At 53.6% G+C, this 26399-nt stretch overlaps 1 protein-coding gene and 1 non-coding gene across 2 annotated transcripts in view; one reads left to right on the top strand and one right to left on the bottom strand.

The window, feature by feature from the left end:
* Window positions 1-26399, top strand: part of TMEM132D (transmembrane protein 132D) — a 580096-nt gene that overhangs the window by 485836 nt on the left and 67861 nt on the right. The window contains exon 5 of the mRNA XM_032846888.1: window positions 9816-9959. Coding sequence (XP_032702779.1) covers window positions 9816-9959 — 144 coding nt within the window. The remainder of the gene's footprint in view (window positions 1-9815; window positions 9960-26399) is intronic.
* On the bottom strand, window positions 21119-21222 carry LOC116860721. The gene has a single exon (XR_004381340.1). It is a non-coding gene; the product is annotated as a small nucleolar RNA U13 (small nucleolar RNA).

The following is a 26399-nucleotide window of genomic DNA, read 5'->3' as shown; positions in this document are numbered from 1 at the left end:
AGGCATGATGCCCAAATGAGAGGTAGTATTTCTTTTTTTTTTTTAAGATTTTTATTTATTTATTTGACAGAGTTTACAAGTATGCAGAGAGGCAGGCAGTGGTCGGGGGAAGCAGGCTCCCTGCTGAGCAGAGAGCCCGATGTGGGGCTCGATCCCAGGACCCTGAGATCATGACCTGAGCCGAAGGCAGAGGCTTTAACCCACTGAGCCACCCAGGTGCCCCAAGAGGTGATATTTCTGAGGCCTTCTCCTAGCTCTCCTGTTTCCTGAGGTATGAATGAGAAACCAGCCCCCGTCATCTCCAATGTGCCTGTTGTTTACGGGGGACCCAGGCTGGAATTACAGAACTTGAACAAACAGGCAAAAGGCAAGGACAGGGTGACGAGCCATGACTGTATCTGTCAGGTCATTGGTCATCGTTGGGAAATGAATCGAAGAGATTTAGGAAATTAACCAGAGTTGAGAAGTCGCATTGAGGAAGAGAGAAGCCGTGGGGACGTTTGGTTTCCGAGTCAGGCTGGGTGTGCCCAAGCCCGTTACAACTGAAGCCAGGAGAACGGGGCCAGCCATGCAGCACGCGGAAGGAATACTGTTGGCTCCTCAGACCTGAGCAGTCTGTTTTGGCTTAGGGCATCTGTAGCTCAGAATTTAATGAATATTTTTATTGTTTGGAAAATGAGGTTGGGAAGTGGTCGGTGTTAGTCAGGCTAGAACTAGGTTATACCTCCGAAAGTCTCATTGCCTTAAGACAAAGAAAGCATATTTATGACTCTGGCTTTCTGTGCTCTGTGCGTCAGTGGGAAGCTCTTCTTCCCCCAGGGCCCGGGGTCACCAGGCTCACAGGGGCTCGACCCTCTTGTGGCTGCTCCGTCTGGAACAGGCAGGCCCCCTCAGTGCGGCCGCTGGTGAGAAAGTGCGGGAACCGCACATCAAAGCTTTATGGTCCCGACCCAGAGTAGCAGACGATGGTGACCCTCACAGGTTAACGGCTCCAGCTTCGAGGGTTATGGAAAACAGGGCAGTGCAAATGGCGTATTTTCTGAGCCGTCCTTCTCTTCGTGAACCGGAATTCCCCTGCACGGCCCGCGTATCCGCATCCAGACTGATCGGTCAGGAACGTCTCCTTTAGGACCCCCTCCCCACCCCCCCAGGTTAATTATCACCTTCGAGTATGATATAATTTGGCAGGAGGGAGGAAAAAAATCATTTCTACGCTGGATATGAGCACCTGTCTTTACCTGCGCGGAATACCGTTTTAACATGAAACTGAATTCCTGCATCTTCTGTCCCTTGGACATTTGATGTCTTAGAATTCCGTCTGCGGTGGACAGAGAACGGTAACGTGCTGCTTGTTTGTGTTGTCCGAGGTGAGTCAAGAGCAGAGGGTAAATGATGCCGATGTAAAATTTTAATTACAGAGAATTAATCGACTTAGCAGAATATGGCTTTTTTGTCCTTAAACATCAGGAAGACAGCAGAATATGTCGTGTTGATAGAGATCGTGGAAAACTCCCATTTGTAGCTGCCCCAAAGGTACTCTCGTTAGGTTCCTACAGCCCCTTGCTGTGTAAATCTCATGTTCTCTAAGCAAATTCCAAAAATCTGTTTTATTCTGCCTCCCTGGGAGAGAACAGTGTCCCTGCGGGATTAGACTTGTGATTTTGTCTCTGCCAATTAGATGTGCCTGTGTGATGCTTTCTCTCCAATGTGCGAAAGAGGAAGTATGTGGGATTTGAGGAGCAGCAACAGGGTCTAAAACAGTCTGCTGACTTCCCAGCTTCCTAATCGGGGCAGAAGCAGCCGTCCACAGCAGGCTCACTGAGTGGTTGCAGACCCTGATCTTGGGAGGTCAGCCAGACTCCGTTTCTTGAATCCCATCAGCAATGCCACATCCTCTGCAAATCCCTTCCTGCCGAAATGAGCGAGAGCAGATTCTGTTTTCTGCAACTAAGATTCTTGACTCACACAGAGTCTCTCAAACCCAAACGTGGTTTCCAAGATAATCTTTTTTTTTAATCAACATATATGTATTATTTGTTTGAGGGGTGCAGGTCTGTGAATCGTCAGACTTAAAGAATTTACAGCACTGGGCGCCTGGGTGGCTCAGTGGGTTAAGCCGCTGCCTTCGGCTCGGGTCATGATCTCAGGGTCCTGGGATCGAGTCCCGAATCGGGCTCTCTGCTCAGCAGGGAGCCTGCTTCCCTCTCTCTCTCTGCCTGCCTCTCTGTCTACTTGTGATCTCTCTCTGTCAAATAAATAAATAAAATCTTTTTTAAAAAAAAAAAAAAAAGAATTCACAGCACTCACCGTAGCACATACCCTCCCCAGTGTCTATCACCCAGCCACCCTCTCCCTACCCCTACCCCACAGCAACCCTCACTTTGTTTCCTGAGATTAAGAGTCTCTTATGGTTTGTCTCCCTCCCAATCCCATCTTGTTTAATTTTTTCCTTCCCTATCCTCCAAGCCCCCTGCCCTGCCTCTCAAATTCCTCATATCAGAGAGATCATATCATAATTGTCTTTCTCTGAATGACTTATTTCACTCAGCATAATACCCTGTAGTTCCATCCACGTTGTTGCAAATGGCGAGATTTCATTTCTTTTGATGGCTACGTAGTATCCCATTGTATATACAGATCACATCTTTATTATCCTTTCATCTGTTGATGGACATCTGGGCTCTTTCCACAGTTTGGCTATTATGGACATTGCTGCTATAAACATTCGGGTGCACATGCCCCTTCGGATCACTACGTTTGTATCTTTGGGGTAAATACCCAGTAGTGCGATTGCTAGGGCAAAGGGTAGCTCTGTTTTCAACAGCCGCTCTCGAAAACCATATGGAGGTTCCTCAAAAAGCTCCTCCAAGATATTCTTGAAGAAGGAATAAATATGGGAGAAATGGAGCGTATATTCTGTACAACAAATATATCCGCAATACAGGAAGTCAGAGACGTATCAGGAGGGGAGGAATGATGATGCAAACTGTAGGTAGATCTGAAACATGCGTGCTCCCAGAGCCCCACGGTGCAGCTCCCCGAATGGTGTCCGCCCAGTCCGTGTGGCTCCTCGTTGCAGGACCTGTCAGGTCTTCATTCCCTGAGGACCTGGTCGGACGCTGCTGGGGCATTTGGTCGGGTCTTGTTACGTGAGTGTTTAGTTCCTCCGAGGATTGTCAGCAGACTAGAGAAGAAGCATTCCTTCCGAAACCTGCTGCCTGATTTACTGTAGATTCTGGCCACAGGTCCATGCAAACAAGAACGCCTAGGCGTGATCCTTTTTTAAGAAAGTAGCACAACACTTGTCCCAGACTTTATCAGGAGGCGTTTGCTCCTGACATGCAAGAACTTTATAACCACCCAAGTCCATCCTGGAAGCGGGGCCTTCATGCCCATCGCCCCCTTCCAGGCTGGACAGTTCCCTGACCTGGTCCATCTCGGGTCACACCAGACCACTTTCCGCGTTTCCCTCCAGGGCTTCTCTGACGTCTTGGGAGTCCTGCCTAAGGGTGGCAGTGACACCCCTGGGGAGAATGCGTGCTTCCAGCCTGAAGTCGGACAATTCTGGAAGGCCAAGCCCCTGGAGATGCTGGCTCCCTGGGTCCCCACTGCAGGCTGGACGGCACCACCTCCTGTGGGCTCTTCCTCCTTCCCCTCCCCCATCTGCCACTCCCACTCCTTGCAGATAAATTAACGCCACCTAGAGCCGGTCTCAGGGTCTGTTTTTGGGAAGATTCAGACTAAGTGCAATATCCAGTTTGCAAGCTGAGGTTGATAATTGTTCAGAAATACTCAGTCTGCCTCTCAGTGAGAGCTGGAAGGAGCCCCTTTGAACCACCTTCCTGGACATCTTTATTAATTAGACGCTTTTGCTTATAAGCAAAAGAAATTGATTCTGGTGAAGTTTGGGGGTTTTATTAACTACTTGACGTATGCGGAGGTGCGCATGTTTAATGTGTGTAACTCAGTGAGTTTGGGGGTAAGTTCACACCCCCGTGGGACTAGCAGGGCTCTGGAGGCTGCAGACGTAGGCGTCACCTTTCGGAATGTCCCTTATTATAATTACTGCAAGCGTGTGTGTTGAGAACACTTAACACGAGAACCTCCGGCTGAGAGAACGTGGGCTCTCCCAGAGAGCAGACGGCGCGGAGAGAAGGCAGGAAAGGCAGCTAACAGGGAAACGATGGGTTTCCAGGCGCTGCTGACCGGGAATGAGAGCCGAGCACCTGTGGCTCCTGCCTGCTCCCCTAAAATGGAATTCCTGTCCCTGGGGGAGAGTCTGACTCTGTGGCCTCGGGGGTGCCTGCCAACTCCCGGCCCAGGGAGAGGGTGGCTGTGTCTGTCCGTCCCAAGGAGAAGGGAAACTTTCCCTGAAGGATAACGATGTGTTTTTCTGGAGAAGTTGTTGGGGAGGCAAAAACAGAAACTTTGATCCCAGGGACTCAGAATAAACAATGTTGTCAGGAATTCTGCCTTAGTAGTTCCCTGAAGTCCTGCCTGGGGGGTGGGGAGGGTGCGGGGAACTTGTCCCCTTACTCATGTCCTCCATAGTGGCCCCTGTAGGAAATGTTTCCTTGTGTGGATCTAAGTAAAACAAGTTACCAATTAACTCTACTTCCCCTCCCTCGGAATGCCCATCTTCCTGTTTCCTCTCAGGGAGTCTGGGGTGTGAAACTCTGGGCGTGGAGGCAGGGGAGAGGGCCGTGGGCTGCTGTGTCCCGGGGACTCTCACCAATGCCTAATCTGCACCAGCTTCCTACACTGTGGGGAAGAACAGCCACCCCTTCCCACCTCGCCTCCTCCCGAGGGATGGTCAAAGCCTACTTGGGGCGCTCTTGTCAGGGGGAAGCAGCCGTGGCGCGAACATCGTATTCATTTTTATTCCCTCCAACCTTCCTCATCTGGTTCAACACACACAGCTCCATGATCTCCCAAGGGGTCATGATGACGGTGAAGGCAAAAAAGTGGTTTTCTCCCCACTCCATAGGGACAAGAAGCTATTTGATTTGCTGATTTCAGCCCAAGACCCGAGAAACACAGGGGCGTCTTTCTGGCGCTGCGTATCAGACAGGACTGCGGTTATCTGAGAGCAAGATCGTATAGTCTTTCCCCTGCCGTGCATTTGGAGGGAGAGTCCAGGATCGGCGTTAGGATGCCTCTGGCTGGTGTCCAGATCCCTTCCCTTGGGCTTGGCTGCTCACTGGTTCCCGGGGACACCGTTAGAAAGTACCAGAAACATGGGGGATGAAAAGAGCAAGACGTCTGTTCCCTCGACTTCTGGAGGTCGCCGTCCAAACTCAGAGTGTCAGCAGGACCACGCCCCTTCTGAAGGCTCCTGGGGAGAATCCTTGCCGATCTCTCCCAGCTTCGGTGGCTGTTGGCATCCTCGATGTTCCTTGGCTTACCGAAGCATGACCCTGACCCCTATCCGCGCCTTCCCAGAGCCGCCTCCCGGGGGGCTCTGTCTGTGTCTTCTCGTCTCACAAAGACACCTGTCATTAGAGGAGGGCCACGCTCATCCAGGACGACCTCCTGTGAACTTAACTCGTCATGGCTGCAAAGACCCTCTTCCCGAACGAGGTCGTATCCTGAGGTTTTGAGTGGATGTGGATGGTGGGGGGACACTGTCCACTCTGAGGCAGCCGCCATTCACACCTGTGTTTATCAGACACTCAGAGAGGACGGAAGAGGCACCGGTCATTGTCACCAACTCCCCAACAGTGGTGACTCCCCGAGACCCCGGGCAGACACAGGAGGCGGAGGCGGGCACTGCGTTATCCTCATTCCATCACTGAAGCTAATTAGGCACCAAGGGTCAGGGGAGCCATCCGAGGTCACCCGCTGGGCAGTGTCAGAGGCCGGAGTCCCACCCAGCTCTCCAACAACAGCTTCCCTGCCCTTGACCCTAACATGACGCGGGGCCATGTGTCTTTTAGCCGCAGGCTCTCACCATGGGGGTTCAAGATAGAGCCCCAAAGCCAGGATCATCTGTGCTTGGCAGCGGGAGAAAAGGGAAAACACAAAAGAACCTTCAGAATCTGCTTTTTTTCACAAACTTTTTTGGAAGCCTCATCCAGTGACTTCCATTTATATCTCCTGGACCAGAACTGTGTCACAAATGAAGGGCAGCCCCCCAAAATGCAATAATTTTAGCTGGACATCCTGCAGCTCAGACAAATCAGGGTTTCGCTAGGAGGGCAGAAAGGCAGGTGCACGTAGGGTGGGTGACAGACCATCTCTAACACACAGCTTGGCCTCGGGGTGCGGTTCAGAAGGCTCCAGGGCCGTGTTTTTCTGTCTCTGTCACCTTCCTCTCCTCCGTTTTCAGATGAATTTGGAAGGAAGGGTGATCGTGAATCCGTGACTGGGTTCACGAGGCGGGAAATTGGGGTGGTGGGAGGCAGGAGGAAATGAAACCAACAAGCCAGCTCTCTAGTTCTACTTCTGACCCGCCAGCCCTCCCGACGAGACAGCAGCCCTCAGTATTATTCCTCAGTCCTCCGCCCCACGCACATCCCTTACACCCCAGCACGGCACGGGGCCCCAGACCGCCGTCTGCCAGGAGCATCCTTGGAAACCGGGGGAGGCTGCTTTGCCCACACACGCAGCAGGCTGGACGTGCTGGGGACGCTGGCCCCGGGAGCAGTCTCAGGAGGCTCCGTATAAATCGCCCAGCTCCCTCGCCCCTCCGCTGAACTATTTTTAGGTGTGTATTTTAGGTAATTTCCCTGCAAGGGAATGTGTGGTAATATGTCTGCACATATGGAAGTATATAACACGCATGGTGTATTTTGCAACGCGGCATGGTCCCCGCAGGACCAGCGGCCCACCGTGGTAGCTGGCGGAGGCGCGCACGCCTTCCTGGCTGTCTCTTCCCGACTCCCCTACGGACACTTCCTGAATCGCCTCCCACAACTGTGCCATCCTGACCTCGAATCCCTTCCTCGAATCTGTGCTAGAGCGGATCCAAGAGGGGAGCTGTCATTGCTCCCACAAAATCAGGCCACTCCATGTTTCCTTACAGTAGATGGTGCGTCGAAGCCCGAGATAAGGATCTGTGGTCTCTCTTACGAGGTCGCCTCAAAGCACCGTCACCATCTCCTCCCTTTGTGCCTCCTCCTGGCCTCTGGACGGCCTGACGTTCTCTGCAGCTCTGAGATACCCAGGGGGTCCTCAGGGCTCCCAGTGAGCCCTGCGATGGAGCTTCCCCAACACCTTCCAGCCTTGCTCTTCTCGCTCTGAGGGGCTGGGGTAAGAGCGACCCATGGCGACAAGGCAGTGAACTTGCTGGGGACTTCTGGGGTCAGATTAGCAACTTAGCTGTGTGTTGTGTCTCAACCTGAACCAAGGCCATACTGGGCACTCCCACCACCTCTTGCCTGGAGACACGCCCTTCACCTTCCGGGGAGAGCAGAGCTACGCCGGAGAGAAGGCTCCTGGCTCGCAAACCTGGGAATGAACAGAGAAGGCGGGGAAGGCCTGACAGCCCCGGCGCCGATCCCCTGGATCCTGCAGGCAGAGCGAGGCATCCAGCCAGAGGCGTCCCCCACCTCTGGGCCTGCACCCGCTCACCAGTGAGTCCCGGGGTTGGTCCTGACTGTGCCAATTTGAATGCCCTTTGGGGTTTGCTGTCAGCTGCTGCTGCTTCTTCCACCAGACATAAGCGAAATCATTTTCCTCTTCCCTGAAGCAGGTGTCCAGAGTCATAAGGCTGAGATCCCGCTCTGTGCTTTCCTTTGAAGTGAGCCAGTTTGGGCCAGGCAGTCAAGGAGCGATTCCCCACTTGCTCCCAAAGCCTGAATGGTTCTCCTGGATCTCCTCCGTTTCGGTAGGAACAGGGACGCAGGTTTTCCACCCCCAGAGGCGGCGGGAAGTAGTGTCACATTCTGACTTTATCCCTTCATCCTTTCACTCTGCTTGTGCCCAGAATAAAATCACATCGGGCTGGGAACTGACCAACGAGGGGGTGGAAAACAACAAGTGCATAATCGGTGGGCATTTAGAAGCTTTTGTGTAGTGAGACAGTGGAAGGCATGGTCTTTGAAATTCGGGAACATTCCAAACTGCGTTCTTTCTTTCAGAGTTAAATAACCAAAGGAAAAAAAAAATATATATATAGTTTCACATTCAAATCTACACCAAATGAGCTAATTATAAGATGAACGAGTCCTATAAAGGAAAAGTAAGACCTTATGTAAGAAATACAAAGTTAACATAAGGAAAACAGTTATGCAATGTTAGGATGATACATTTCTATCCCTTCCTCTGACATGCTCCTAAATGGGAATTTGCGACTTCACATGAAAATCAAATTATCAAGACCCCATGCAAGCCTGGCCCTAAGAGAGACGTGTCTCCTAGCAGCCATTCAGGCGTCTCACTGCTGCTACCCGAGGATAGGCTGGACAAGGTTGGACCTAGAGAAGAAGCCCTGCGTTTGTGCCAACACAGCCCCTCTCGGGGACACCCCTGGCCCACAGCTCACAGCACTGAGCAGGAGCTCCATGGGCAAGAATTCGGGAGGCTAGATGCACGGAGGCTGTGGGTTGTATGGGGACTTTGATCTCGTGTGATTGGGGGAGACAGTCCCTGCAGATGGGAATGAGACCCATTTCTGGTTCTTGGGGCTCAGTTTTCTCTATCTAAGAAATGGGTTCCTGTGATCTCCCAGGGCCCTGCAGGAGGACCTGAAGAAGGGAGAGATGTGCTGGGGACAGGGGCAGAGCAAGGGCCGCTGCTCAGTGGGACGTGCAGCCTGAGGTCCTGGGTCCATGCACAGGACTAAGGGCTGGAGACCAGGGAGGCAGGGCGTGGATTCCAGTCCTCCCGGCCAAGTCCTTGTCCGCACGTCCTGCAGATAATGTACTGCTTGCAGCAGCTAGCACTGTGCCAGGCGCTGGGGAGCAGAAGGCAGACCAGTCCGCCAGAGCTTCTGGCCTGGAAGAGAGGTCTCTGATTGACTAATTCTAAGTAAGACAGTAATGGTGTGAGATGCCCCAGAGGAGAGGCTGTGCCCGTGTGTCCTGGGCTCTGAGGGGCTCGAAATTGAATAACGAAAGCAAGCAGGGATGTCCCGCGGGACACCGTGAGCCGAGCAGCAGAGGACGCGTCGGGCAGGCAAACTCATGTCTGTGTGGGCGTGTGTGTCTGTTGTACACACATGTCATATCGGGGGGCCGAGCTTATCATTGGAGCCGTAGTCAAGTTCCAGACATACAGAGGCCAGGACCCAATAAGAGCCCTGAGAAGGGACAGGAAGGGAAAGATGGCCAGTGCAACAGAGTTCCAAGAGCAAGGGTCTCCGTCTCTGTGTGCATGCTACACGCGGGACAGGCCGTGGGTGGGGCTAATCTTTTCTGCTTTTATGGCCCCTTGCTCCCCTGGTTAACGGTTCATGGCTTAAGGTGGCATCATTTTGTCTCAATTCAGACATCCTGGCATAGCTGACACCTGGGCTCAGCGGCTGGACTTCCTGGGTTCAAGTCCCACCTTCACTGTTGCCAGGCTGTGTGACCTCGGGCAAGTGACACAACCTCTCTGTGCCATCTGCCAAATGGAGGGAATGCTGAGATCTGGTCTGGGACCGAACATGTCCACTCTTGCAAAGCAGTTAAAAGAGCTTCTGGCTGACGGGGAGGCTGGTCAAACACAACACCTGTGATAAATTTGCTCCCGCCCTTCCCCTGGGGTCCCCTTCCCCATCCTGTTCTCCCTCGGTGACTCTGGGCCGTGCAGGCACCCGGGTCCTTCGTGGGGAGGCGGGAGGTCGTCGCAGGGAGAAGGTATGTGATGGCAGGGTGTGTTTGGTCTTCCAGGAGGCTGAGATCCTGAACACAGCCATCCTCACGGGGAAGACGGTGGCCGTTCCGGTGAAGGTGGTGTCAGTGGAGGAGGACGGCACGGTGACCGACCTGCTAACGTCTGTGGAGTGCCGGTCGTCTGATGAAGACGTGATCAAGGCAAGTGGACGCCTCCCTGCCCCACCCCCCCACCCCTGCCGGAGTCCGAGGTGGTGACCGCCGGGGGTCCTGCGGCCCCTCCCAGCCCATTCCGGTGGTGTCTGGAGGCTCAGCAAGGTGTGCAAAGCTCCTGACCTTTCCTGTTTGCCAAGTGCTCGGGGCCTCGTCCCAGTCCCTGGGGAGACCGTGGAGGGCTGCAGGGACTGGGAAGGGGGCCAGACCCAGCCTGGTGGGTGTGTGGCCGTGCTCTGGGATGATTGCACAGCAGGGAGCGTGTGTGCCGAGTCAGTGGGGGAGTGGGGCGAGTGTGCACTTAGTCTCCCCAGCTGTGACTGACAGTGCCAGCCGAGGCAGGAAGAGAAGACGACGGTCCCCACTCCCGGCCAATCTGGGACGGCTCTGCAGCTGGCGGGGCATGGAGGGTGGCCCTTCCTTCACATTCCCTGGACCCCTTCTTTCCTGCCCTCTTCTCTCTCTTTACAATTGAACGCACAGCGGAGGCGAAGCCAAAGTGTGCACGGAGATGTTTTGGCCCGGGGTGCTTGGCCGGCCGCTGCACTCGGCGGGGGACGGGCTTGTCACGCTGCCACTGCCCACTCCCGGCTCAGAGCCGCGGTGGCGAATGCTGCCTGGCACCCTCCTCCGAGTCTGCCTCCCAGCAAACGCCTGGGGGCAGCAGGCGGGGGACAGGAAGTACACGTGACCCCTTCTGTCTGGGTCCCCGCAGCGGTCTGAGCTCAGTGACCCCCTTGTGCTGGGCGGCAGCTGCTAAGCCCCTCTGCTCGCTGGGAACTCCAGGGAGCATGTCCATTGGCAGGGAGCAGTGGACAGATGCCAGCGGCGTCCCCACCAGATGTTGGGTCCTGTTCACGGTAGTAGGACCGTAGTCAGGCACCGTCCCTGCCCTGTGATTGGCTGGGGACAGGGCAGGGATGGGAAGGAAGGACGGTGTCGTGACACACCGCTCACCCCGTTCCAGAATCCCCTCAGCAGGTACCAGGCAGGCCGGGCCTCCCGGGGCCGCACACCAATTCTTGGCTTGCCCCCGATTTCCCTCTCTCCCCACTTCCAGTCCTCCAGCACATCCTGTTGGCAGCGGCTTCCAAACATGCCCCGCACCCGACCCTCCTCCATGGCCTCCTCCTGCCAGCCCCCAGGCCACAGTCCCATCTCTCTCCCAGGTGCATTCGGCGTCCTCCTTGCGGGGCCCCCTGGTGGCCTCCTCTCGCCTGGAGTCTGCTCTCACTGCGGCAGCCAGTGGGACCCAAGGGTCAGTCTGACCACGTCACTCCTCGGTTCACAAACATCCCCCACTTCCCTCCCGTCTCAGAGCAGACAAAGTGACTGTGGGGACACGGAGTCCACCCACCTGCCACCTGCCTGAACTCTGACCTCACTCTTGTTGTGTTCCCGCTCGTTCTCTCTGTTCCAGCCACACCAGGGGACTGGCCTTTCCTTGGACGGGTCAGACCCCCCTGTGTTCAGCTCTGTGCTCCGAACTCCCGTCCGTGCAGGGCCGTGTCCCTTGCTTCCCCTTCTCCCCAGCCTGTCCCGGGCAGGGTTGATCAAATGATCCCGCATCCCCCCAGCACCGTCCTCCCCGGCCCCGCTCGTGTTTTTCTATTATATTTATTCATCGAAGGTATATGTGTGCGATGCAGATCTCTCTAGTTTCACATTTATGTTTTTACTTCACTTTGACGGTCTCACGGGGATGTAGGCTCTGGGCAGGCAGCGCTGTCTGGTTCTCTTCCTTTGCCGCCGTCCCCCGTCACGAACAACCCCTGCAGAGAGGACGCACCAAACAGATGTGTGTTGAACGCGCGAGTGAGTGACGCGGTGATCGACAAGACGGGGACCACGTGATTGAGCCACGGAGGCGTTCGTGCGGACAGACTCATGCCGGGACGCCGAGGCTGGGTCTGCTCACGACCGGCCAGACGACACACAACGTGGAAACACTGCAGGCCGAGGGCACGGGGGCACGAGGGCAGGGAGATGCACTCTTGGAGCAGCAGAAGCTGTGAATTCCTGTGAAGGACGTTGGGGCGTGTTCTCAGCAGCCTCCGTCCGCCCTCCTCCTGATGACAGTGACGTTTGCTCCAGGACGTTCCTTAATGTCTCTGCTCTCAATCCCGGCAACGTAAATGGTGCCGTGTCCACCCCAATTTCCGGTGGCCGGGTGACCCGGCGTGGCCACAAAGCTCCTTGTCCCTCTAGAGGCCGTTGTCGGCTCCGGGAGAGACCTGGTCCCAATCCCAGCCACAGAGGCACCCTCTGAAGAGTCGGGCATAAGTCTTAGGAAAGACAGGGTCCCCCTCCTTGTTGCTAACCCTCCCTGACAGGACCTCCTGCAGTAAGGAGGTCGGGCCGCCTCCAGAAAGGGACCAACAGAGAAGCCGGAGCCACTCTCCGGGGAAGCCATGTCCTTGCAACAGCGCCCGAGAGCTCAATCCCGCCAGACCGCGCCAGACTTTCCCTGGAGGATGCTGAAAACGGCTACTTTCGTGCAGAGCAATCTGAGTTAGGCTCGTGGTACCAGTCAGCAAAGAAGCCCGCACTTGTATCCATGCCCTGGGACTCCAGGAATCCCGGGACTCGTGAAATCGCCCGCAGAGACACGGGGCCTCAAGGACGCGCACCTGCAGCCCCAGGGACGGAGGCACAGCCTGCAGGTTGGACCCCGCGGCCCACGCGGCCATCTCTGCGCAGCTGCAGGAGCACAGGTGCGGGGATGCTCCCTAGTGTTTATGATTCTTCAGTGTCATTTGGGGACCCTCGAGGCAGAAAGCCCAGGGGTGCTTGGAGAAGACCCACACCCCCGTGTGGGCTCCCGGAATCCGCTGAGCGGCACGGTCTGCTGTAAAGCTTCAGTCTTTCCCCTTCTATTTGCTCTTTCTTCCCTCCCAGCCAGAGGCGGGATAAACCCCAGCGTTCTCCCCCATCCATATCGAAACCTCCTCGCAGGAAACCCGCTGGAAAAGTCATTCGCACTGAATTGTAAATTTCGGGAAGGCATGTTACCTTCTGCTTCCCAAGGATGCCGGGTTTCAAAAGGCAGCGGATCCCTACTGGATGCGTTGCGGGTGTCAGCAGTATATCCGTTGTGATGCTTCGGGGTTGGAAATAACAGGAAATCCCACCCACGCTGACTTCAGTTAAAAAAAAAAATACCAAAAAATGTTGTTGGCTGATGTAATTGGAAAGTCCTGATTTGGGGGTTGTTCATGGGGATTTTATTCAGAACCTCAAAAGACATCATGAGAACATCCTTACTCTGCCCTTCTTCCCCTCCCTCTCTCTGTCTCTTTTTCTCTGTCTCTTTTATTTCTCCCTGTCTCTCTGTCCATCTCTGTCTCTGTATCTCTGTCTCTCTGTGTCCTGTCTCTCTAGATCTCTCTGTCTCTGTCTCTCTATCTACGTCTATCTCTCTGCCTCTCTCTGTTTTTGTCCGTATCTCTCTGTCTTTCTATATCTATCTCTCTCTGTTTCTGTCTCACTCTGTCTCTGGCTCTATGTGTATTTCTGTCTCTGTCTCTCTGTCTCTATCGGTCTGTCTTTGTTTCTCTCTGTCTATCTCTGTCTCTCTATCTCTCTCCCTCCATCTCTGTCTCTATCTCCATCTCTCTCCTCTCTCTCCCCTTCTCTCTCTCTCTGTCTCCATATCTCTCTATCTCTGTCTCTGTCTCTCTCTCCCCCCCGTCTCTCTCCCTCTGTCTCTCTCTGTCTCTCTCCGTGTCTCTCCATCTCTGTCCCCATCTCTCTCTCTCTGTCTCTCTCCATCGCTCTCCATCTCTGTCTCTCAGCCCCCACCTGCAGACAGAGCCCCTTCCTTCTGTGTGGCCTCTGGCACAGGGAGGCATTTGGAGAGGCCACCCCGTGGGAGGAGAGGGTCCATGGGACTCAGCCGGAACCCCACCGGAAGGAGAGCAGACCTTCCAGTCCCGGGACTGGCTCCATTGGGGACCCACCCAGGGGGCCCCCTGACCCCGAGCCCAGCGCCACAGCCCCAGCCCCCTGACCCCTGATGTTCCAAAGCCTCCTCACCCCAGCACATGACCCGCAGAGGCAAGGCAGGGAGGGGAGGCCCGTACAGCTCTGTGTGTGGTCAGCAGGAAGGGGAGCGGGCTTTGGAGACGCTGGGGGTTAGGGGAGTCGTAAGAACCCCCAGAGTGGCACCGTGGGCGGCTGCTGTGTCCCGAGGCACAGAGAGTGGATGGAGCAGCCGGAGGACTGCGAGACGCTGGCTGAGTTCTCGGGGCCGCTCGGGTCCCAGGCTCTCGCCAACCCCAGATATCGTCCCAGATAGACGGGTGCCTCCCCCAGGCCACAGCAGCGCCCCCGACCAGGCGGACCCGGGGAGCCTGCCTCCCTCCGTGCAGTGTTCCCCCAGCACAGGGTCCTCCCCTGCGTCTCCAGCAGACACAGCCCAGCTGGGAACTGGGCACAGCCCAGCCTGACACCTTCTCCCAAGGCTGGTCCCCGCAGAAGAGAGCCGACCCCTGCAAGGGGAGAGAGCCATTTCCGGGACGGGGGCTGCGTCGATGAGCCGGAGGCAGGGAAAGGGGCAGGCAGGGCCCCTCCGCCTGGCCCTCGGCCTCCTTGCCGCAGCACCGGGTATGCAGCTGCCAGTCAGCGGCCCCTCATGGGGTCACGCACAGGCCTGCATGGAGGGAGCCCTGGGTGGCACATGGTGCTGGCCCTGCAGGACACTGCTGGGCTCTGTCACCCGGCAGCGCACGGGGCCGCAGCTGGGGAGGGGCTGTTGGTACCGTGGTCACCCCCAGGCCATGGTCCTGCTCCTCGGGCAGCTTCGCTGTTTCTCCCCAGGAGTTTAGCCAAATGGCTTCGTAAATCCCCTTGAAGGAACAGGCGTTAGAAGGGATTAAGGCTCCTCACCTTCCCTTGTAGGAGCAGCCTGTATTGCCCCGCGGGGAGCGTGGGGGGTGCACCTGCTTGGTGAACTGATCCCTCTCAGGCTCCGGGGCCCAGCGGGGGCTTGGAACAGGGAGACCTCCCAGCGCACCCCTTCTTCAATCCACCTTGTAGGCAAGGAACCCCCCACATTGGGACGTTTGCTTCTGCTGAGTGGGGTGGGCCCCTCCATGGAGACGCCAGGGACGCGTCCGAAGGTGGGGCAGGGGAGGAAGGAAGGAAGACGGCCTGGAGGGTGGCGGTTGTCCTCCGCTGCTGTCTCTTCCATCCTCTACTTGGATGCCCAGGAGCCATGTTCCTTGCCTGCAGCTGACTTCCTAAGGCCAGAGCTGACTATCGGTTGACTGAGAGTCGATGTTCTGGTTTATAGGAAGCAACACTTCTCTTCCCCGTACGCTGGCCCAACTCCCGGATTCCAGCCGTCCTGCTTTGCGTCAGACTGTCAGTGTTTAAAACATCCTGCGTCTTTTCGGCCTTACTGGGGGCCCTGGACCCCGGCTGCGGGTTACGTGTCGGGAGCTGTGTTACCCCTAATGATAGAAACAGTGTCTGTGTGTGCGGCTCCTCACGCCACTCCGGCGTCCACGCCTTCCCGCCTCCCAGCCATCCCGTGCACTCAGGCTCATGTTGGTTTTTCCACACGAGGACATTGAGACAACGAGAGGGTTTTCTTTTAATTGTGGCCAAATACAAAACATAAAATGCGCCGTCCTAACCATCGCTAGGCACACAGCGTGCAGTGTTAGGAGCGTCCCCGTGCTTGTCCATCATCTTGAGGACTCCTCATCCTGCAGAACCGAAGCTCTGTCCCCACGGGACACCAGCCCCTGTGGCCCTGCCCCTCAGCCCCTGCGGGCTTCCCTTGTATGGTCTCCGTGAACCGACCCCCTCTGGGGCCTCCGGGGCTGTCCTTCCAGGGCTGGCTCCTCACGCTCCGCGTGCTGTCCTCCCAGTTCCTCCGGGGTGTGGCTGGTGTTAGTCTCTCGTTCCTTGTTCGGGCCGAATAACGCCACCGCGTGGGGGGCCCGCACCTGATCCCGCCTCCCCTCCATCAGGGGACCCTTGGGCCACTTCCGTCTTTCGGTGGCTTCGCGTCCTGCCGTTCTGCACACCTCTGCAGAAACCAAGACGCGTGGTCCCCGGGCCCAAGTCCTGTTCCATTTTTGCCTCCATCCCTCCTCCTCCAGGACGGGGTTTGGCGCGATGCCTGCCGTGGGGACGCGTCGGGAACGAGCATTCGTGCGTTGTTACCCACAGCACATGGCTGAGTTGAGCGGCACTGAGGGAGGCGGGTCGGCTGCGGAGCCAGATGTGTTCACCGTCCGTCTCCTGCAGAGGAGCTCGCCCGTCTCTGCGCTGGGACTCCCCTCAGACCTTTCCTCCGTGGGTGATGGCTTACGGCGAGCTCAGAGATTCTGAGCTCCCGGCCAGAAATAGCTCCTTCGTGGATGCCCGTGAAATTTCATGCCGTGGGATCGAGCCTTAACATCTCCCTGCTGTGCTTCGTTAGAGCAAATGCCCTCCTCGGAGAGAGGGATGCGTCAGTTCCCGGACATCTCCATCCAAGTGCACTTGCTCTGTCACTTTCCCCTTAGGGAGGCAAAATGCAGACAAGTGGAGAGAGCCTGCCTGCTGGGAAAATGGGGCCAAGTGGGTCAGAAGTGGAAGCCAGCCTTGCCCTCCACCCTGGCTGAGTCCAGAGAAATGTATGTCGTGGCACCAGCCCCGTGGCCGACGTCCTCAATGGGATTCAGCACGTGTCTCTTGCATTCAGACATTGGCACAGCTGTCCCACGCAACACTGCCAATCGTGGGCAGAAGAGACAAAACCTGAAGCATCAGCCTTCGGCTCAGGTCATGATCCCAGGGTCCCGGGATCGAGCCCCCACATTGCAGGGGGGCTCCTCCCTTTCCCCCCACCCTTCCCTCTGCTTGTGTGCGCTCATTCTCTCAAATAAATAAATAAAATCTTGGGAAAAAAGGACAAAACTTCTTTGTCACCCCTACCTGGAAGGAACCACCTACCACCCCATGTGTGCGACCGCTGTACCTGCATAGAATTTACATAAAGAGTCCTGGAGTACGAAGACCGCAGGTCACAAACCCAGCGGAATATGAGATCCAGGCGCCAACAAGTGCGGGAAGCGACGGGGGGCCATAGGGTCTGTGGCACAGGCCCCATCGGAACGTGCAGCCACTACGGCGTCCTACCTGACCGTCACCACATGCACAGAGAGCACAGGGCCCTCGAGGGCATGGGCTCTGGTGCCAGGCTGGCTGGACTGAATCCTGGCTCTGAGACCTAGAGAGGAGAACCGGGGCTAGGTACTGGGTCTCTCTGTTCCTCAGTTTCTTTGGTTGTGACGTGGGTGCTGTGACTTCCCCACAGCTGATTTGGTTCTGAAAGCGAATCTCAGTCATTCCGGTCACTTGTGGGTCTGTCTTATAGGGGGGACTCTGCCTGTAGCCGCATCGTTAACCTCAAGGAGGTCCCCACAGCTTCTGTCCAGGTTGTGTTTGGAGCTGCCCGAGGGGGGCCGAGCTCGGGAGGTAAAGTGAACCTTCCAGAAGCCTCCTCATGGGTCGCTGCTCTCGACTTTGTCCCGCACCCCAGACTCTTCCCCACTGGCCGGGAGAGCGTCCCTGGCACACACGCCACGTCACTTCCCAAGATCCGCCCCCGCCCCACCCCCCAGAGTAAAGGCTGAATGCCTTCCCGCTGTGACCACCACAGCCCCCACCCTCCGTCCTGCCCCCCCATCCCGACCTCACCTCCTCCTCTTCCTTCATCCAAAAAACCAAAAGCATCCCTGGGGCGGTGGGAGGAACTCCCTCAAGGCCCCAGGAGGGATGATGGACACTGAGTTGATGGATGGTACCTAGAACTGTATGAAAACGGCTCCGTCGGTCCAGTTCAGAGTATGGTGTGTTGAGAACATTCTGTAGAGAGAGCGTTCTGGATGGGAAGGCCAGAAACACAGAGGAGGTGCGCAGGAAAGAGACCCAGCCCGATGGCTACTCCATCCTTTCCATTTCCTACACGAATGAAAAAATATGACAGTTAATTGGGATTCTCTGGAATTTATATGGGAACCAGAAGCCTTGGAGCGAGCATCCGTTTGGCAGACGCAGAGAAGCAATTTGACCCAGTGGGAGGACGGAGCCCTGGCCCTTACTTCCAAGGCTGTAAAGATTAAAACAAAACAAGTTAGACATTGGAAGTCAAAGGATTCGTTCGTGGCCAAAAGGCTTTCAGTTTAAAAGACTTTCAAGAGTCACTTTCACTGTGGGTGAATTTGGCCTTTCTGTAGGTAGGATGTGACCGTCCTAGGCTCAGCCAGTCCTTACCCTACGTTATCTATGCGTGCGCACACCCGATGGACTGGGAGAAATTCTGCCCCAGATACATGTCTGACGCATTTCTCTACGCCCAGACTAAACCGAAGGCCAGGCATGTGGTAGTTATTTGTTGAGTGAGTGAATGAATGAATGAATGGCAAAATCAACCTAGATTTGTGTTAAACGTTGAGAGAGCGCTGGTGAACACCCCTGTCTCCCCTCCATGGTACATCTGGTCAGTGGACTTTGCTAACACACATAACATGTGTTTGACGGGCTACTTTAGCAAAGTGGGGTTTGCGGGTGCTGATTGATGAAGGCTCAGTCAGGTGCCTCAGCTGGGCATACCTGGAGAGGCAACAGCTGGGCTCCTCAGAGGCACACCTAGGACCCAGACCCTGCCTGGGAACAGCAGGTTACCGGGTGGGCGCCCCCTGCAGCTCAAATTGCAGGCATAGTACCTTCTGGGATTCTAACATTCCTGTATGGGGGAGCCTTGAGAATTCCCCTCCATTTCTGTAATGGAAGTTCTTTATCGGACTTGTAGGTCTGTGACTACAAACACACTGTTATTAATGAAGAATGAAAGCATTTTGACAACAGGTGCGTTAAGGCATGAGATAGAGGCCAAAACTCATTTTAAACCCTCTAACTCAGCCCTCGGGCAGTTCAACACCATGTATCATAGACAGAATGCGTGTAATTGGCACAAAGCCGTTGTGTTGTTGTTGTTTTTAAACCCAGCGTTAGAATGGTAGTGTTTTGCCTGATGACATAGGAGTCCATCCTCCATCGGTGCTAAAATAGCAGGTGTCGGCTGGACCATCACATTTTGCATGGATCTGAGCTTACCCCACACCTGCTATCCTACAAACCGCAGCCTACAGCAGAAACTCTCATGAGTGAAGGGGGGGGTGTTGGATAATTAGGACGAACCCTGTAGCAGCCCCTTGCTTTCTGCTTCTATAGAGGTCAGTTAATGGGGGAGAAAGGTGGCAAAAAGGTACATGTAGAACCTAAATTTAGAGATTATACCTCTCCAAAGGGGATTTTTTAATGATTTTTTATTTTTTTATTAACATATAATGTATTATTAGCCCCAGGGGTACAGGTCTGTGAATCACCAGGTTTACACACTTCACAGCACTCACTATAGCACATACCCTCCCCAATGTCCATAACCCCACCCCCTCTCCCAACCCCCCTCCCCGCAGCAACCCTCAGTTTGTTTTGTGAGATTAAGAGTCACTTATGGTTTGTCTCCCTCCCAATCCCATCTTGTTTCACTTATTCTTTCCTACCCCTCAAGTCCCCCATGTTGCCTCTCAACTTCCTCATATCGGGGAGATCATATGGTAGTTGTCTTTCTCTGATTGACTTATGTATGTAGTTCCATCCATGTCGTCACAAATGGCAAGATTTCATTTCTTTGATGGCTGCATAGTATTCCATTTTCTTTATCCATTCATCTGCTGATGGACATCTAGGTTCTTTCCATTGTTTGGCTATTGTGGACTTTGCTGCTATAAACATTCGGGTGCACGTGCCCCTTCGGATCACTACATCTGTATCTTTAGGGTAGATACCCAGTAGTACAATTGCTGGGTCATACAGTAGCTCTATTTTCAACTTTTTGAGGAACCTCCATGCTGTTTTCCAGAGTGGTTGCACCAGCTTGCATTCCCACCAACAGTGCAGGAGGGTTCCCCTTTCTCCGCATCCTCGCCAGCATCTGTCATTCCCCGACTTGTTAATTTTAGCCATTCTGACTGGTGTGAGGTGGGATCTCACTGTGGTTTTGATTTGTATCTCCCTGATGCTGAGTGAGGCTGAGCACTTTTTCATGTGTCTGTTGGCCATCTGGATGTCTTTGCCGAAATGTCTGTTCATGTCCTCTGCCCATTTCTTGATTGGACTATTTGTCCTTTGGGTGTTGAGTTTGATAAGTTCTTTATAGATTTTGGATACTAGCCCTTTATCTGATACGTCATTTGCAAATATCTTCTCCCATTCTGTCGGTTGTCTTTTGGTTTTGTTAACTGTTTCCTTTGCTGTGCAAAAGCTTTTAATCTTGATGAAGTCCCAATAGTTCATTTTTGCCCTTGCTTCCCTTGCTTTTGGCAATGTTTCTAGGAAGAAGTTGCTGCAGCTGAGGTCAAAGAGGTTGCTGCCTCTGTTCTCCTCAAGGATTTTGATGGATTCCTGTCTCACATTGAGGTCCTTCATCCATTTTGAGTCTACTTTTGTGTGTGGTGTCAGGAAATGGTCCAGTTTCATTCTTCTGCATGTGGCTGTCCAATTTTCCCAACACCATTTGTTGAAGAGGCTGTCTTTTTCCCATTGGACATTCTTTCCTGCTTCGCCGAAGATTAGTTGATCATAGAGTTGAGGGTCTATTTCTGGGCTCTCTGTTCTGTTCCATGGATCTCTGTGTCTGTTTTTGGGCCAGTATCATACGGTCTTGATGATGACAGCTTTGTTGTAGAGCTTGAAGTCCGGAATTGTGATGCCACCAACTTTGGCTTTCTTTTTCAATATTCCTTTGGCTATTCGAGGTCTTTTCTGGTTCCATATAAATTTTAGGATTATTAGTTCCATTGTTTGAAAAAAATGGATGGAATTTTGATAAGGATTGCATTAAATGTGTAGATTGCTTTAGGTAGCATAGACATTTTCACAATATTTGTTCTTCCAATCCATGAGCATGGAATGTTTTCCCATTTCTTTGTGTCTTCCTCAGTTTCCTTCATGAGTACTCTATATAGTTACCTGAGTACAGATTCTTTGCCTCTTTGGTTAGATTTATTTCTAGGTATCTTATGGTTTTGGGTGCAATTGTAAATGGGATTGACTCCTTAATTTCTCTTTCTCCTTCTTTTTTTCCACGTCAGATGGGTAATGTGCCAAGGTCGTAACAAGGTTTGAGGGTACCACATGTCACACAGGAGTGTGAACACCCAGTCATCATGCTTATGAACTACAAAAGGATCCCAAAATGGATTTTTTAAATTTTTTTTTTCAGGGTCTTACCCAAGTTCCTGTCTCACAGGAGCTTGATGTAGAGTCTTGACTTTTAATCTTAGAGTGAGTTACAGAAATTTTCGCTGTCTTTCCCCTACGGGAAAGGTCTTTTGATCCAAGAAGAGAGAGAAGGAGAGCACTGGGCGGTCTAGTGCGTGTTTGTGACCAAAAGGAAAACCAAGCTCAGAACCTTTCCCAGTAGAGCTGGTGAGCCGGCTTTCACACTGGAGATGGTGGGCTTAGTCCATGTGAGATGCAGCTAGGTCCCGAACCCCAGCTCCGAACCCTCAAACCTCTGAGCAGCGTTGCTAGGGACACGTGGACCAGGTGGAGGCCCAGAGATCTATTCCAGGGAAGCCTCTCTGGCCGGCATAGACCTGGGTCATGTGCAGCAGCACAACCCAGGGGAGGCCCAGGTTGGGGTCACAGTCAGCCACCTCTCTATGTGGAGATGGTCCTTAAAAAAAAACAGATGAAGACTTTAGAGGCCCAAAGTTCAGAAGATATCATGGAGGCTCCCATATAGAATTTAAAATTGAAGGGCGCCTGGGTGGCGCAGTGGGTTAAGGCTCTGCCTTCAGCTCAGGTCATGATCTCATGGGATTGAGCCCCGCATCAGGCTCTCTGCTCAGCGGGGAGCCTGCTTCCCCCTCTCTCTCTGCCTGCTGCTCTGCCTACTTGTGATCTCTTTTTCTGTGTCAAATAAATAAATAAAATCTTTAAAAAAGAAAGAATTTAAAATTAAAACCATACTAGGGTGTTTGTAACCAGTCCAATGAAGAGTCTTAAGTATAAACATAAATTACTCAACAAATATTTCCTGAATTTCTGATGCACACAGGACACTGTTCCAGTTCTGTAGACTGAGCTCATGAACAAATTAAAGTTCATGACAAGGAAGATAGGAAATCCTATTAAATAATTACAGGAGATACATATATAACTTCCTTTATCCTATTTTGTTGTAAATATAGCTTCATAAATTTTTTCTTCATAGAGGAGGAAAATAGATATTTTCATACATATTCATATATTTCTATATACCTATGTATATAGCTTCAAATCTAGATATATTATATCCTATTTCTGGGGCACCTGGGGGGCTCAGTCAATTAAGCGGCTGCCTTCGGCACAGGTCATGATCCTGGAGTCCCAGGTTTGAGTGCCACATCAGGCTCCCTGCTCAGCGGGGAGTCTCCTTCTCCCTCTGACCCTCCCCCATCTCAGGCTATCTCTCTTTCATTCTCTTTCAAATAAATAAATAAAATTAAAAAATATATATATCCTATTTCCTATACATACGATTTCATGTATATATAGTTTGACATATACAGATTCCTCCACAGAGGAAGAAAACAGGATATATAGCGAGGGGGGAGGGAGATGACTATATATATCCTATTTATATACTTATATATATCACATATTTAAGTTATCTACATTCTATAGAGAGTTTCCTATGTAGAGGGGGAGAACAGATGTTTTTACTTTTCTATATATCCTATATCTGGTACATATTTTATTATCATGTATGTCATATAACAGTTTCACATGTGTAAATATCCCATTTTCTCATATGTATTCTATATGTATTCTCTGTCATATGTGTCTCCTATATCATATACAGCAGCTTCATGTGTGTGTGTGTACACACATATTTCCTCCCCCACACCCTCTCAGCAAGGCGTGTGCGTGCACACATACGTAGACACATTCCTACAAGAATATCGTTGCCTCTCCGAGACAGACAGGGACTTGGAGATGGAGCCAGCAAGTCCCGAGGTAAAGCAGGCAGGAAGGGAGAGTGTTTGCGGTAGGAGCAGCAGTGGGAATGGGCTCTGAGGTGGGAAACACCTGGGGTGTTCTGGAGCCCAAGGAGCCCCAGTGGAGGGCAGAGGACGGGAGGCGTGGTGTGCAGGAGGGGCACACGAGGCCGATCGCGCTGGCGGGAGGCAGGACTGAGCCTTCTCCGGAGCCTGCGGCCTGGTGGGGAGGCTGGGGCAGAGGGCGAGCTATCCGGCAGCTGGAGCCTGGGCAGCTGGTGCTGGGCTGTCTGGACTCCATTCCAATATGTGCTGGTTTTCTGTTGCTATAAAAAAAAAAAAAAAAGTACCATGCGTGTGTTGACCTAAAATGCTGTTTATTATTGCACAGTTTTGTAGGTTAGAAGACCTATGTGCATCTCAGCGGGCTACGGTCACTGGGTCAGGAGGGCGGCATCCTTTCTGGACAATTCCAGGGGGAAGATCTGTTTCCTTCCCTTTTCTGTCTTCCAAAGATTTAGGTCAACGGCCCAAACTTCCAGTCATAGATGAGAGTTCTGGGGACCCGATGTCCAGCACAGTGGCTGGAGTTAATAAATCCTTATTGTGTACTTGAAAGCCACGAAGAGAGTACATCTTCCGTGTTCTCACCACACCGTCCTCAGAGGTGGTGGAGGTGGGGACCCGATGTCCAGCACAGTGGCTGGAGTTAATAAATCCTTATTGTGTACTTGAAAGCCACGAAGAGAGTACATCTTCCGTGTTCTCACCCACCCCGTCCTCAGAGGTGGTGGAGGTGGGGACCAACCTTGACATTGCCAACATTGCCCAGTATGCGTGTCCGCCACGTCGTGTCGCATGCCTCACAGTTACACAGTGTGGTGTCAGTTCTGTGTCAGTAAAGCCGGGGGAGAGAAGCCAGCGGAAAAGATGTTTCGTATTGAAAGCAGAGGTTATCCCCATGTTCTCAGTGAAAGCAAAATCTATTAAACGAGACAGGATTGTGACAGCTACAATAACAAAACACAAACCCATTAGATAAAGTCATAAAATATTTATCATACTTGTAAAATTAAAGGAGTAAATCAGTGTTTACTCTCCCATCAGATTTGATCTGTCATTGATTTTCACGTGGACTTCGTAGCCCCCCAAGATGGAACACGCTGTGGCCCAAACACGGCGTGAGGCCGGGAGCCCGAGGACGGCACGGCACGTCCCGTGTCATGGGGCAGAGCTGTGGGAACCAAGGAAACCCACACTGTCCCTCGGGAACAGAATCTTGGGCGTGTAAACTGCACTTGGGTGGGCGATCTCTCCAAGGTGTTTGTTACTTCCCAGGATCTTTACGGAAGTCCCTCTGACGACACTCGGTGCACCCAGGCACATCTCCCCATCGCAGGGCCAGCCGATGAGAACCTCAGTTCCAGCCGCGACCTCGCTTTCCCTTTGCCGCGTGATCTGACATACTCACAGGGCCAGGCGTCAGGCTGCTGACATCCCCAGGGCATCCCCTCCTGCCTACCCCAGGCTGCCTTGCCAGCATCTCCACCAGGGAGACGTGCTGTCCCCGTGTGTAGCTCGTGGCATGGAACACACACCCTTGCCTCTGGTTTGTGGGTGACAAGATGGAGAGAGACTTCCCACGGCCACGCGTGGCCCCCCTCCATGCTGAGCAACACACGTTTTTCTTGGCCTGTGTGGATGGCGGGGCTGTGGGCCAGCCCCCAGGCCTCATAATCCTCTGTTCTCTGCGCCTTGTGAGGGCCCCATGGTGGCTGTGTCCAGGTTCCGGGCAAGTCCCCCTTGCCCAGAGCGTGCTGGTCTCGGGCACCTGCATGGCACCTCAAGGCCACATCCTCTTCGGGTCTTCATTCCGAGGCCTGAGCTGGGGGCTGCCTTGCTTACCGCTAGCAGGTGCGGACGCCGAGCCCTCCTTTATTCTCACTTCATCACCTCGGAGCAGCACTGGGCACTGTGCTGTCCAGGGCCTCCCAGACTTTGTGACTGCCGGTCACTGGCCTCTGGCCTTGCGATGGGGTGATGCTCTGGACACCCCCAGAAACCTGAATGCTTCCTTGGGGCATCCTTCCGGCGGCTTCCGACGGGCTGTGACCTCTCAGGGACTTTGCTTCTCTCTGCCGGGGGCGGCTGTTTAAATAATTCCAGGCAAGAAGTAATGAGTTAGACTCTAAAAGGCATGCTTGGTGGGGAGGTCGTTGGTGAAGCAAAATCAGTGCCAGCCGTGATGAGAGTGAATGGACGGGCGTCACCGGTGAGAAGGGCCAGGTGGCCCAGCAGTATCCGTGGATAACGCCCGTCTCCCGGCTCAGGCACACTGGGGGGCAGTGGTTCCATTCGCAGAACAATGAACTTGGAAGGGAGAAGCAGGTTCGTGGGGGGCGTGAGGATGAAGGAGGTTGGCACAGCACAGGTGAGCCATGGGAACCGCGGGATGGGCGCAGCCAGTGGGCACTGATGAGTCGTGTATAATTCCATATGTTCCTCCCCTGAGACGTTTTTGTGAGCAGAGGTGTACAGCTGTGTGATCCTGGGCAAACCAGATGTGCAGTCGACCCCATTTAGGGGCAAGCAGGAGCCACTTAACTGAGCAAGGACCAGACTGATACTTGGGTGGAGGTTTCTGAGCATGGAGAGACACTGAGCTGCGAGCACCGACGTGTCTCTGGGTGAGGGGCCTCGCAGTGGCATCTCCTTGGATAACAATCTGCAATCTCATTGTTTCCAAAGGAAAGGTCACCCTCAGGGTAAGACTTAGAGAGAACGCGGCGGTGATGTCAGAAGGCCCCCAGGGCTGGCTCACTGAGCTGCCCTGTGTTCACATCCTGGAGACTTCCACCGTGTTTCCTAATTCCTAAACGTTGTACAGTGTACGTCTGTCAAGACAGTGACAAGAACAGTTTCTGCATTAGTAGGTTTATACTCTAATGTTTATTCGAGTAATACATGTTGGACACCATCCACAGTGATTTCCTCCATGTTCTTCCTTGGGACAAGATGGAATTTAAGAAGTAGTTCGCATAAGGACGAGGCCAGGAAACAGTGTGATAGAGAACAATGTGGGTGGCAGGTGGTCGGAGGGACTAGCGGTGACGGTGGTACGCCAGCACCCGAACACCCCCCACCTTTGAACTAGGACTTGGTTACACGGGGCAGCCGTCCCCTTCGTCTGCAAGCACAGTGAGCCTGGCCGCTCTGTCTCCTGCTGGTGGCAGAGACACCTCCCGTCCCAGTGTCGCACGGTGTCTCACCACTTCTTAGGAGGAGGAGAGCAGCATCCGTGTGATGGCACAGAGAACATTCCCTGTGCGCAGCCGGTCTGTTACTGTTGTAAAGAATTAAATGGCTCGGGTTTAATCGTTGC

Source organism: Lontra canadensis, unplaced genomic scaffold, assembly GCF_010015895.1.
Source record: "Lontra canadensis isolate GAN:19392208 unplaced genomic scaffold, GSC_riverotter_1.0 scaffold182, whole genome shotgun sequence".
Taxonomy (NCBI): Eukaryota; Metazoa; Chordata; class Mammalia; order Carnivora; family Mustelidae; genus Lontra; species Lontra canadensis.
This window is presented reverse-complemented; position numbering and strand designations above follow the sequence as displayed.